The sequence below is a fragment of the Halichoerus grypus genome, chromosome 3 (genome assembly GCF_964656455.1).
Source record: "Halichoerus grypus chromosome 3, mHalGry1.hap1.1, whole genome shotgun sequence".
Lineage (NCBI taxonomy): Eukaryota > Metazoa > Chordata > Mammalia > Carnivora > Phocidae > Halichoerus > Halichoerus grypus.
The window spans coordinates 54,467,531-54,481,746 of NC_135714.1; the positions used below are offsets into that span (position 1 = coordinate 54,467,531).

At 35.6% G+C, this 14,216-nt stretch overlaps 1 protein-coding gene across 1 annotated transcript in view; it reads right to left on the bottom strand.

Annotated features, from left to right (window-relative positions):
* Positions 1–13,836, bottom strand: part of LOC118538763 (transmembrane protease serine 11A) — a 33,954-nt gene extending 20,118 nt beyond the window's left edge. The window contains 2 exon segments of the mRNA XM_036096930.1: positions 9,578–9,648; positions 13,734–13,836. Coding sequence (XP_035952823.1) covers positions 9,578–9,648; positions 13,734–13,836 — 174 coding nt within the window.
* Between the last annotated feature and the right edge of the window lie 380 nt (positions 13,837–14,216).

Genomic DNA, 14,216 nt, shown 5'->3' on the forward strand with positions numbered 1-14,216 from the left:
TGATCGTAGATGAACCAAATGTGCAAAAACCATGTCCTAAATCCTTAAGGAAGGGGCAAGAAAACCAACTCATTTTGAAAAATGCAAAAACATAAAAATAAATGAAAGGCTATATTAGAGATCAAGGAACAAGTCATGGCTTCCTTAGCACTACCAGGCATTCACAAGTGCTTAATTGGGACACAAAATATTCTTGATCTCGTTTAACCCTTACAATAACTGGTATGGAATAAAAATTATCTTGATTTGTATTTTATTTGAAGAGGAAACTGACACTTGGAGGCAGTAGGTAAATTTCCCTGCCATCATGTGGATCATAAACTGGGACTTAAATTTAGTTCTTCTGTTTGCAGGGCCATCTCTTCTCATTAACCACACAGCCTCCTTGTTAAATGTGATGTACGTTTTACTTCAAGTTCTTTCACAGAACACGAAACAATAAGTTATAAAATAAACAGTTGGTTGACTTAAAGTATAGAACTAGCCAAGATATAATTGGTCATATACTTGTAAACCTGAAGATCAAAGGCAGTATTTAGAAAGTAGAAAAATTGCTAGTATCCAAAATATACACACTTATTTGTATTTACATAAGAGGTTAAATGGGCTGAGGAGGTGTGGAGTTTATAAGCTAGAAATGGAACTGTTTTGGAAGGGGTGTTTTTGCAGGAGTGACGTTGTAATGGCTTCTCTTTTGTTACACACAGCTAGTCTTACTACTCAGTATCTGGGGGAAATCCAAAAGGAAAGAAATGGCAAAAAAACCCCAAAACAAAACAAAACAAAAAAACCCAGGCCAACCCAACAGGAAGAAAAGTGCCAAATATTAAAGGGAAGAAAAGTAAATAACAGTTGAGTATTTATAGAAGTTTGGTTTGTAATTATCCTCTGAAATTCCACCCACAATTGTTCCCTTGGCTGTCTGTAACTTGTTGGTGAAGATATTAGATTAAGTTTTTGACTTTAGATGACATCATTCTAAAGTCACATGGCTGCTGAGAAAAATATCTGTACCCAGTATCAATCCGGTCTTTGAATGGTTCAGTTGTCTGGGAAGAATATCGTTAAGAATCTAGGTATAAGTGACTTCAGTAATCATAGAAATAAAGTTTTCTTCTTTCTAATACAAATCTCAGGACCCTGCCCCTATTAAGCCTCTTTGATTAGCCTGGGGTGAGGCCCAGGATCTCCAGGTGATCAGGTAGCCTGAGGAAAACACTGAGAAATGCTGCAGCACAGGGACTGGCTGAAAGGGTTTCTACAATAAAGAAATTTTCAGCAGGGGGAATCAGAGAAAACAGGAACCTAAACTCTTGCTGAATGGATTTTATGTATGAACTAGCTTTAGAGACCCTAAAATAATGATTAATCATTAATCATGATTACTCTTTCCTAGAAGATGAAGGCTTACTTCATAAGAAACATTCTGCTGATACTTTGGCATTTTAAATTTGTAGCAGTTTTAGAAGAACACTTTTTTCTAAACTGTGTGCCAGTTTGTTATAAATGTATTATTTACACAAACTAATAGAGATACTGATTTGTAAATCTAGCCCACCTCCCATTCTGGGGCATTTGCCGAGTTTACTAGTTGTAATTAGTCACTTAACATTAAACACAGACCCCACCCCTTTCAGGGTAGTACTTCTTTATTTTGATGATTTTGAAATGCTGGAAGCTGCACTGAGATTAAGTTCTAAAAGGGCAATTGAAGGTTAGTTGAGTGTTTAATAAAAGAGTTAGGGAGAGGCTGTTAACTCCAACAAACAGACGCGCCCAACCATTCAGCTCTCATTCCTGAACAAAATGTGTTTACACATGTCACCCGCCTTTCACCGTCAGAGGCTTCCCAACTTGGCTTCTCTCTCAGCAATCTTTAGTATTTACGTAGGAGGTGTTTCAGGCCTGAGACTGCAAACTTCAGATAGATATGCCACCAAAGATCGGCCAGTGGAATATAAAAACAGTTTCTTCCAATGTCACACCAGATGAGCCCTGAGAATTAAAGGACCCACAAACATGCCATGAAGAAGACTTCAGATCCTGTTGCTTTCTCCTAATTATAATAAGAGTAGCACACAAAGAACAGTATGAGATACTTTAAAAAAAACAACAACACACGTTTCGCCTTAAATAAGACTTAATTGAAATTAAGGGCTGACCTCCAGGTAAAAATAGAGAATAAAGCACAATTCATTTTTGCCTCTGGTCACAGAGTCAGATATTCAAGGGCTTCACCGTCTGTTGCCCATCTTCCATCCTGTCCAGTCTTCAACACCACCTGTACCTGTCAGGCTTGACCCTTATTTCCTGTGTACTTGCCCTTTAGAGGCTATTCCTTGAATCTGTAACACCCTCCCCCATTCTGCTGGCCCTGCTTTTCTGAACCACAACTCTCCTTCAAGGTCTATTTCAGATAATACCTTCTTTGTGGTTATTCCTTGAACCTCAGAATAATCTTCCCTCTTTCTGTCTTAATTTTTCTTATCCCTCCTATGCCTTCTACTTCCTCCTTAATATAGTTATTTATGCAAGTATATTATCTCCTTTACTACACTGTACACCCTTTAGGTATAAGTATTGATTTTTTCATGCTCTACAATATGTAGGAATACAGCATGTTTTTGTTGAATGAATGAATGAAAGAAAGCAAACATTTATCAGAAAGTCTTGCATTTACCAGGAAAGTTGCAAGAGTTTTTAATGAGCTTTTCATCAGATTTAGACCAATGCTTCTGGAGAAAAAAGCAAACTGACTATGAATTACTGATGGGAATTCTTTCTCCTTTTGGACATTTTCAGGTAATTTGATTGCTTATGGAAAGCCCCTCCATGGTAACAATGCAATAGATATAATAGTAGAAATAATCATCATAGTTGTGTATCCTGTGCACCAAGCACTAACTCCATTGTATTTCTGAGCTCATTTGCTTTTCTTATCAACCCTCTGAGGTGAATACTATTGTTGTCTGCATTATATAGATGACTTGCTCAAGGTGACAAAGCAGTGAGCCAGCTGACCTTGGGATGAGCACACATGTGGGTTTTTACCAAAAGCCCCTACCCACTGATGTGTAGTAGGCAGCATGTAAGGGGTCAAGAAACTGTTTTATCCCTCTCCAAAGGCAGTCTGTTTTCTTTGCCTTCTAAATATGAGAACTATAATCTTGATAGTTCTTATTGCAATTTTTAAAGTTGTATCTATTTAAAATTCTAGATTTTTGGCAAAACAAGAATCAAAAAGTCAGTTATGAATAATTTTTCTAAACTTACATAGAGTGTGGCCAACCCGAACAGTGATGGTGTTTACGGGATTCTGAAGCTTGGTGGCCTTCTGGGTATTGAGTCACTTAAAAAAAAAAACAAAAAACAACAACTGCCACAGCTTTGAACCCAGTGCTGTGTCTATTAGAGATGACAGTTGGATCCAATGTCATGTGGGGTGTGTGGGTGGAGTGCCATGGAAGTGTGACTTTCTGATTATCCTAAACCAGGAGGTAATGATATCAACAAATGGGTTGTGACATTATGTGATATTATCAAAGTTATTTCTTTGATTGCACTAGTCCTTCTCAGTGTTTCCTTGTATGACGTCAGAAAGAAACAGATGGACATCTGTAACTGTCTGATCACACATAGCAAGTAGCAATATATTGGATAACCTTATCCCAAATTGGTTTATATTCCTGAGATTGAGAGCCAAAGTAAATTCAATAAATTGAAATGTTTGCAATTAAGGTGATAAAGGATAAATTATTAACTTTCAGCATAACACAAAGGCTTAGATCTCTGAATTACCATTTTAGAAGAGGAATATATATAATTTGTGTCTTTTTAAAGTTGTACTAAAGATATTTAAACCAGAATGCCTGAGGCAAAGGAAGGTCATTTTTTAGAAGGTTCCTGTGCTCTCCAGGCGTGTTGTCCTGGAAATCTCTAAATTATTCAGTGAGAAGGAGAAACAGAGAGAGAGGATATGAATCATTACTCTTAGAATCTCTTATACTTCCTGAATGATGAACAATAATCTAAATAGATTATCCAGTAAAGACTGTGCTATAGTCACAACTTTATCAGGAAGTTTGGAGATGGTTCAGATTGCTTCCTTTCTCAAAAAAACTTCTCTCAGAAAACACCCATCCACATTTTTCCTCCAATCATAGATTGTTTGTGCTAAACATATACATGCAGATATTTTCATCAACCTCCTTCCTCTATTATAGTTGTTTGTTTCTGTTGTCTTCCTCCTCAAAAACTGATATGGACAAGAGACCATAAGCCCAAACTGGTAACAGGAGACAAAGAAAGTCATTATATAATGACAAAGGAGTCAATTCATCAAGAAGATATAACCATCATAAATATTGTACCTAACACTAGAATACCTAAATAAATCAAGCAAAAACAAACAGATCTGAAAGAGAGAAATAGACTATACAATAATAGTAGAAGACTTCAGTATCCCATTTTTTAGCATGGATCCATCATCCAGACAGAAAATCAACAAGGAAACATTGGACTTGACCATACTTTAGACAAAATGGACTAATCAGACATATATAGAACATTCCACACAACAGCAAGAGAATACACATTCTTCTCAAGAACACACAGAACATTCTTTAGGATAGATCACTGTAAGCCACAACAAGTCTTAGCAAATATTTAAGACTGAAATCATACTATGTTTTGTGACTACAATGGTATGTAGAAGTTAGTAACTGGAGGAAAGCTAGAAAATTCACAAATGTGTGTAAATTAAGCAATACACTTCTGAACAACCAATGAGTCAGAGGAGAAACCAAAAGGAAAACAAAAAAAATATCTTGAAACAAATGAAAATGGAAACACATATCAAAACTATGGGATGCTGCAAAAGCAGTTCTAAGATGGAATTTCATAGTGATAAATGCCTACATTAAGAAAAAAGAAAGATCTTAAATAAACAACCTAACTTCACACCTCAAGGAATTAGAAAAGAAGAAAAACTATTGTGCACCTGAAACTAATATAACACTATGTTAACTATACTGGAATTAAAATTTTAAAAAAGAAGGAGAAGAAAAAACAAAGCCCAGAGTTAGCAGAAGGAAATAACAAAGGTCAGAGCAGAAATAAATGAAATAGAGACTAAGAGACAATAGAAAAGATTAACTAAACTAAGAGTTGGTTTTATGAAAAGGTAAAAAAAATTGACAAATCTTTTGCTAGACTAAGAAGAAAAGAGAGAAGACTCAAAATCAGAAAATGAAAGAAGAAATATTATAACAGATACTACAGAAATACAAAGGATCATATGAGACTACTGTGAACAATTATATACTAACAAATTGGATAACCTAGAATAAATGGATAAACTCCTGGAAACATACAACCTACCAAGATTATATCATGAAGAAATAGAAAATCTGAACAGATCAATAAATAAGGAGTAAGGAGGTTGAATCAGTAATCAAAACCTCCCAATACAGAAAAACCCAGGACCAGATGATTTCACTAGTGAATTCTACCAAATATTTAAAGAAAAATTAACAATAATTCTTCTCAAACTCTTCCAAAAAAAAAAAAAATGAAGAAGAAGGAACATTCCCAAATTCATTTTACAAGGCAAGCATTATCCTGATACTAAAGCCAGATAAAGACACTACAGGCTAAAATCCCTGATGAACAGAGATATAAAAATTCTCAACAAAATTAGCAAGTCAAATTCAACAATATATTGAAAGGATCATGCATTATGGTCAAGCAATATTAATTCCTGAGGTACAAGGATGCTTTGACATACACAAATCAATAAATGTGATACACACATTAATAGAATGAAAGATAAAAATCATATGATTATCTCAATAGATATAGAAAGATCATTTGACAAATATAGCATCCTTTCATGATAAAAATGCTTAACAAATTTTATATAGAAAGAACATACCTCAACATAATAAAGGCCATTTATGGCAAGCCCACAGCTTATATATTATTTCACAGAGAAAGGTTGAAATCTTCCTCTCTAAGATCAGGAACAAGACACCTAGGGTGCCCACTTTCACCACCTATTCAACATGGTACTGGAGTTCTAGCCAGAGCAATCAAGCAAGAAAAAGAAATAAAAGGCATCCAAATCAGAAGGGAATAAATTGTCTTTATTTGCAGATAGATGATCTTATATAGAGAAAATCCTAAAGATTCCACCAAAAACTGTTGACTAATCAATGAATTCAGTAAAGGTGCATGATACAAAATCAGCATACAGAAAATGGCTGCATTTCTATACATTAACAATGAAATAGCTGAAAAAGAAATAAAAAAGATCATATTAAAAATAATAAGATACTTAAGAATAAATTTAACTGGGGAAGTGAAAGATCTCTGTATTGAAAACTATAACATTTTGATGAAGGAAATCAAAGAAGACAAAAATAAATGAAAGATATCCTGTGTTCATGGATTGGAAGAGTTAATATTGTTAAAAGGTAAATACTGTCCAAAGCATCTATAGATCAATGCAATCTCCATCAAAATTCTAGTGACATTTTTCACAGAAATAGAAAAAAAATCCTAAAAGTTGTATGGAACTACAAAAGACCCTGCATAGCTAAACAATCTTGAGAAAGAAGAACAAAGCCAAAGACATCACACTTCCTGATTTCAAACACTAATACAAAGCTATAGTAATCAAAACAGCAGGATACTGACATAAAAACAGACACACAGACCAATGGAAAATAATCAAGAGCCCAGGCATAAACCCTCACATTTATGATCAGCTAATATTTAACAAGGCAGCCAAGAATACTCAATGGGGAAAGGATAATCTCCTCAATATATAGTGTTGGAAAGCTGGATAACCACATGCAGAAGAATGAAATAGCGCCCCTGTACACCATCTCAAAAATAATTCGAAATGGATTAAAGACTTAAACATAAGACCTGAAACCATAAAACTTCTAGAAGAAAACATGGAGAAAAATCTTCTTGACATTCGTTGTGGCAACAATTATTTGAATATGACACCAAAAGTACAAGTAACAAAAGCAAAAACTAGTACTATCTATCAAACTAAAAAGCTCCTGCACATCAAAGGAAGTCACCAACAAAATGAAAAGGAAACCTATTGAATGGAAGAAAATATTTACAAATCATATATCTGATAAAGGGTTAATATCCAAAATATATAAAGAACCTATACAACTCAACAGCAAAAAAAAAAAGTCTGATTAAAAAATGGGTAAAAGATCTGAATAGACATTTCTCCACAGAAGACATACTGAATGGTCAACAGGCACATGAATAAGGGTTCAGTATCACTAATTATCAGGGAAATGCAAATCAAAACTCAATGAGATATCATCTCACACCTTTTAGAATGGCTATCATCAAAAGATGAGATGACAAGTGTTGGAGAGGATGCAATCCCTTGTGCGCTCTTTTGAAGAATGTAAACTGGTGCAACCACTGTGGAAAACAGTATGGAATTTTCTCAAAAAATTAAAACTAGAACTACTTTATGATCTAGCAATCCCATGGGTATATATACAAAGGTGTGTGTGTGTGCGTGTGTGTCTATACACACACGCACACAGACACACAGGAATATTATTCAGGCACAAGAAAGAAGGAAATCCTGCTATTTGGGACAACATGGATAGAACTAAAGGGCATTATGCTAAGTGAAATAAGTCAGACAAAGACAAGTACTGTATGATATCACTTATATGTGGACTCTAAAAAGCTGAATTCACAGAAACAGAGTAGAATGGTGGTTACCAAGGCTGGGGGTGGGGGTGGGGCATGGGAGAAGCAGGGAGATGTTGATGAAAGGGTACAAACTTCCAATTATAAGATGAATAAGTTCTAGGAATCTAATGTACAACATGGGCATTATAGCTAATAATACTGTGTTTTACACTTGAATGTTGCTAAGAGAATAAGATCTGAAATATTCTCACCACAAAAAAGAAAGGGTAATTATGTAACATGATGGAGTGGTAGTCATTTTGCAGTATATCAAATCAACATGTTTTATACTGTAAACTAACACAATGTTATCTGTAAATTGTATCTCAGTAAAGCTGAACACAAAACTGATACTGGGAAGTGAGGAAAATATGGAGGAGGACATACTTATATAATAAATAAACCCAATGTGTTGCTTAAGTAAAAGTTACCTAGCACAACATATGTAATTTATAACTAACAAAATTTAAATTATAAAAAAATAGGAAAATAATAAATTTAAATGTTAAATGGGAGAAAAATTGATGTAAAACTAAGCTTCCTATCTTAGCTGAGTTCCTTCCTGACAAGTAGAACAATTTAATGGAAAGAGCACATGTTCAAATTACCTCTTTGGCTTCACATATCCCCCTGTCATTTACTGGCTGTGGACCTTAACTTCAGAGGCTTAGTTCTCTTATCTATAAAGTGTCGATAATAATGTCTCCTTTGCAGTGTTACATTGCAGATTAGACATGAAATATACAACAATTATCTTTTTCTTCCAGGATTCAAATTAAATACATTGAAGTCAGAGGTGCAGTGAAACACATCTTCCTCTTTCAGATATGCCTAATCTTTAATTACAAAATAAATGTAAGTCTGTGTTCTCACGTAAGGTCTCAGCCATATTCTACATCCAATCTTTCTAACCTCTGAACATGAAGTTTCTTGATAATGTCTGCTTAGTTTTTTCTCAAATCTTCCAAATCCAGTTTCCTCTCTCTAGGCATAGGGCCACAGCCCTACACCAAGCATGGAGCATCTTTTACTTCTCTTACCTTATGCAAGTCCAAACTTTAAGACTAATACCTTTGCTAAGTTTAAGTTTACCTTGACTCAGTTGCCTTTTCTTGGTAGGAGCATTTCCTGCCTCAGTGTTGATCAGAGCCAAATCTCTCACTTTTGTCTCCTAATTCCTTTAGAGAGTGTTTCTCATTAGTTTATGTCCTTGCATCTCTTTCTAAGTTCCTTGTTTCTACAGCTATAGACTATATAGACACATAGTATCAAGGATATTTTGAGGGCGCCTGGGTGGCTCAGTTGGTTAAGCGACTGCCTTCGGCTCAGGTCATGATCCTGGAGTCCCGGGATCGAGTCCCGCATCGGGCTCCCTGCTCGGCGGGGAGTCTGCTTCTCCCTCTGACCCTCCTCCCTCTCATGCTCTCTGTCTCTCATTCTCTCTCTCTCAAATAAATAAATAAAATCTTTAGAAAAAAAAAAAAAAAAAAAAAAAGGATATTTTGAGAATCATTTTAGGCCCTTTTTGAGTGTCCCTGGGTGCTCCTTGGGCACAGGAGCAGGGTTTTTTACGGGGAGACAACCTTAAGAAAATTCCCAACCATTGCCATTGTTAATGCAAACGATGGTCACTGGCCAACATTGACAGTGTAATTGAAAGACACTAATGTAACAGGGATAATTACTTGATTTCTGGAATTTTGTGGGATTGTAGATGGGAAGTAAAATCACACAGATGATTCTTAGGGATGATGGAAGTTTATTAAGAACATGTAATCTTAAATTTTAACAATTATTATTTACTAGCTGTATGATCTTGAGTAAATTAACTTTTCTGTACCTTGATTTTCTCATCTGCAAAATTGTGATAGTAATTGCACTTAACCTCATAAAGTTGTTTTTGAGGATTAACTAAAATAATACATATAGGATGCTTAATGTAGTGCTTGGCACTCAATACATGTTAGTTATCGTTATGGTATTACAAGCTTATAGCTTTCACATTTGTAATGACCCTATAGTTTAAAAATATCTCCTGATATTGCTAAAATATATTTCTTCAAATAAAGTACTACCTCAGCCAGTGATCCTACCCAAACTTACAATAATTAAAGAAAGTGACAATGTGTGCATTGACTGATTAAAAAGAATCTAGACAACTGGCTGTGGAAAGGCAGCATGTCTTCCAATGGACAAAAGCTAAGGTGCCAGAATATAACAACAAATAGAAGCTCCATGGAGTATAATATTACTTAGCCTCTTAAATGGCTTAAAACCTAAATTCAGAAGTGAAAGATAACTTAGAGGCTACTTGTAAAATTCAACACATTTTCCAGGTGAGAAAACTGAGGCCCAGAGATGATTAAATGACTTCTTTGATATAACTGAACTAGCAGCCATCTCAAACTCATGCCTTTTAACTCCTGGGGCACTATTATTATTTATTTATTTATTTATTTATTTATTTATTTATTTATTTATTTATTTATTTTGCAGTGCCAGACGGCTTTTCTATTGAGTCCATGTTAAAATTCTTAAATTGATTTATTTTTTATAGATTCATCTATTCAATCATTCATTCATTCTTCATTTATTTGACCATTTTCTCAGAGAATCTTACTATATCTTCAAGTCATTCAAAAACAATAAGAGAACCAAAGACGAAAGGCTAGACCTCAAGGAGATTTATAAGCTTTGAAATCTATCTTCCCATCATAGCAGAGTTCCTCTGAGTAGGACAAATGAAGAAAGTAGCTGACAGAAAGATCATATCCCACCACTGAGATGCACACAAACTCACACTGTTACAGACTGAACGGTGGGACTCTCAGCAGAAGAGTGATTCAATAACCAATGACACACTGCTTCATGTGCTGTGGCAGTCATATCTATAAATCCCATACAAGGAGCTGTGAGCATGGGAGTGGGGAATGGAGACCAATGAATGGGAGTGTTAATGTTTCTTCCTTTGAGAAAACATCTGGGGAATATCAGGTGTACAATGCCAAATTACAAAAGCTTCAGGAGCCATAGGCTAAAACTGCTGCTACTTAATCCTGTATGAATAAACTTTCAACTCAGTGTCGCTTTTATGAATACAAACAAGAAATGCATTAAAGCAAACACGCATCACCAACTTTCCATTCTAGAGAGATACTGTTAGTGGTTTGCATAATATCATTTTAGATTTGAAAAGAAATAGGCTTTGTAGAGCCTTGGGAATCTAGCCTGATTGTAAGTAGAGATGCACTGCACCATGGTGCTCATGCATTTTTTTCCTGCTTGCATCATAAAACATACACTGGTGTATTAATTTTCTATTGCCACAAATTACCACAAAGTTAGCGACTTAAAGCAACTAGCTCATAATTCTGTATGTGTCATGTCTGAGTTCTCTGCTCAGGCTCTCACAAGGTTGAAATCAAGTGTTGGTTGGGGCAGCTATCTGATCTGACATTTGTGATCATCTTCCAAGCTCACTTAGGTTATAAGCAGAGCTCAGTTCTTTGAAGATTTTATTTATTTATTTATTTATTTATTTATTTATTTATTTGAGAGAGAGAGAGCATGTTTGTGAGCAGGGGGAGAGGCAGAGGGAGAGGGAGACTCTCAAGTCGACTCGGGACTGAGTGGGGAGCCCAACACAGGGCTCGATCTCACTGCCCTGAGATCATGACCTGAGCCAAAATCAAGTGTTGGGCGCCCAACAAACTGAGCCACCCAGGCGCCCCAGAACTCAGTTCTTTGAAGCTGAACTGGGGTCCCTATTCTCTTGTTGGCTGTCACAGACCTCTCTCAGCTCCTAGATTCTACCCACATTCTTTGCATGTGGCCCACTCCATCTCTACAGCCAGCAATGAAGAATCACCCTCAAACAAATCTCTCACATCTTGAATCTGTCTGTCTCTCCAGGTAGAACTAGCTAGTCCTTTTCAAATGTGTCACCTGATTAGAGTAGGCCCACCAAGGATAATCTCTTCATCTTAAAGTCCACTGATTTGAGACCTTGATTACATCTGCAAAATTCCCTTACAGCAGCACATGGATTAGTGTTTGAATAACTGGGAGAAGAAATGTATGCATCAGGGGATGGGAATCTTAGAGTTCTTTCTAAAATTTTTTTACAGCTGGAAATATTATGACTTTCATGAAAATGGACAGAAATCTCTATAGCCTTCAGAGAAAGCATATAAGATTTAAAATTTCTAAATTTTGTGGGGGTGGTAGAATGGAATTTTATGTTGAACATACAACTAGAAGACTAAGGGATATTTTACCCAACTAAAAATTGGGGGGAATACAAAGTGAACTCTTAGAACTTGAAATGGGAAGAAAACTAAAAGTAATCCCTGATTATGCCCAATTAGCACTCTGCATTCCTTTAAGAAAAAGGCAAGTATAGATGATACTTATTCAGAGTATCACAACCTATAATCTGTGTGAAATCCAATTTATCATATTCATTTCATCTTCATTAAGTTTGGTTATTCAGTGTTTAAAAGGGCATATTCATCACATGATATTTCCAAAGATGTTGTCAATGAAAACATGGTGATAATGTGAATAATTGCAGACTGAAAAATACACACCTTGAGGAATATATAGAGCAGTATGAACTGTTAATGATCTGAGTTGGGATATTCATTTCTTCAGTAACCAAGCTCTAAGGTGATGACTTTTATATATGTGAGTTCAAAGATGGTTTGGGTCAACAAAAGATATTATAGACCTCTTTCTCCACATGGTTTTCCTTTTTCTAGAAAGGCCCTCCCTGAAGGCAGCACCTTAGGCTCACTCCTCAGTCAACCACGTGCCCTTTATCATTTTATCTGTAAGTTCTAAATATTTCCATTTTCAAAATTAGTCTTCTGCTTTCTTGTAGGTAAATGTTATCATTGTACAAATGTAAAAACGTGGTTATTATACAAATGCCAATTTACAGACAAGTTATGTTCCCATAAATCTTCATACAGTATCTTAAAGTTTAAAATATACTATCTGATTTATTTTTTTCTCTTTATTTTTAATTTTTTTATTTATTATGTTCAATTAACCAACATTTAGTACTTCATTAGTTTTTGATGTAGTGTTCAATGATTCATTAGTTGCATATAATACCCAGTGCTCATCACATCACATGCCCTCCTTAATACCTATTACCCAGTTACCCCATCCCCGCATCCTCCTCCCTTCTGTAACCCTCAGTTTGTTTCCCGGGGTCCAGAGTCTCTCATGGTTTGTCTCCACTGGTTAGCTTCCCAGGCCACGTATAAGACTACTTAACTCCTAATGTAACTGAACAAAAGTGCTAAGTGCACTAAATTCCTAGAAGCTCTTTGGTGCAGAAAACTTTGCTCGTCTTTTCCTAGCATGGTGCCCATCCCTGGAGAAAAGTTGTTCTAGAACCAAAGTGCCAAACTCTCCCTCTACCAGTGAAAATTGTCATTCCGTTTGAGCCACTGAAGTCAGATATTTGCTATAGAAAGCAACCTTTTTTGGTGACCTAATATACTCTGATATGTGAATATCTGTCTGGGTACTCTGGGACTACTTTATTTTATTTATTTTTTATTGTGTTTTATTTTAATTCCAGTATAGTTAACATACAATGGTGTATTAGTTTTAGGTGTACAATATAGTGATTCAGCACTTCAGTACATTACTCAGTGCTCATCATGATAAGTGTACTCTTCTTAAACCCCTTCACCTATATCACTCATCCCCCAACCCACCTCCTCTCTGGTATCCACCAGTTTGTACTCTATAGTTGAGTCTGTTTCTTGGTTTGCTTCTCTCTCACTCTCTCTCTCTTTCTTCCCCCTTTTTTGTTTTGTTTCTTAAATTCCACATATGAGTGAAATCATATGGTATTTGTCTTTCTCTGACTGACTTATTTTGCTTAGCATTATACTCTGTAGCTCTATCCATGTCATTGCTAATGGCAAGATTTCATTCTTTTTTATGGCTGAGTAACATTCCATTATATATAGACATACCTAGACACACACACCATCTCTTCTTTATCCGTTCATCTGTTGATGGCATATTGTCACACTTCATCCTCCAAACACTCTTGTCAGTAGAATTATTTATCTTCATGTTTACAAGTAAATAACTTGCTCAATTCATGTAGCCAGTAAGCAGAACTAAAACCTAACTGACCTCTGTGACTCAAAAACCATTTTTCTCTGTGATATCAAACTTCTTTTGAGAGTGATTTTTATATTTTTCAGAACAGGCTTCCTATTAATTCAAATGAATAATGTGTGGTATTTCAAGCAGCATAAAAGGCAAATGAAGAGTTTTATGAAGTGAAAGTGGAGGTTATTTGATCCAAGAGGCCACCCATCTTCGTTGTGCTTAAGGCTTAAATTTATTTTTGCTTTCACATCTTCCTTTCTACTGGCTTTACATTCTGATGAACTTTCAAAAAGTTAGGATTCTCGTGTTTCCCTCCTCACAGAGGCTCCTATGACAGT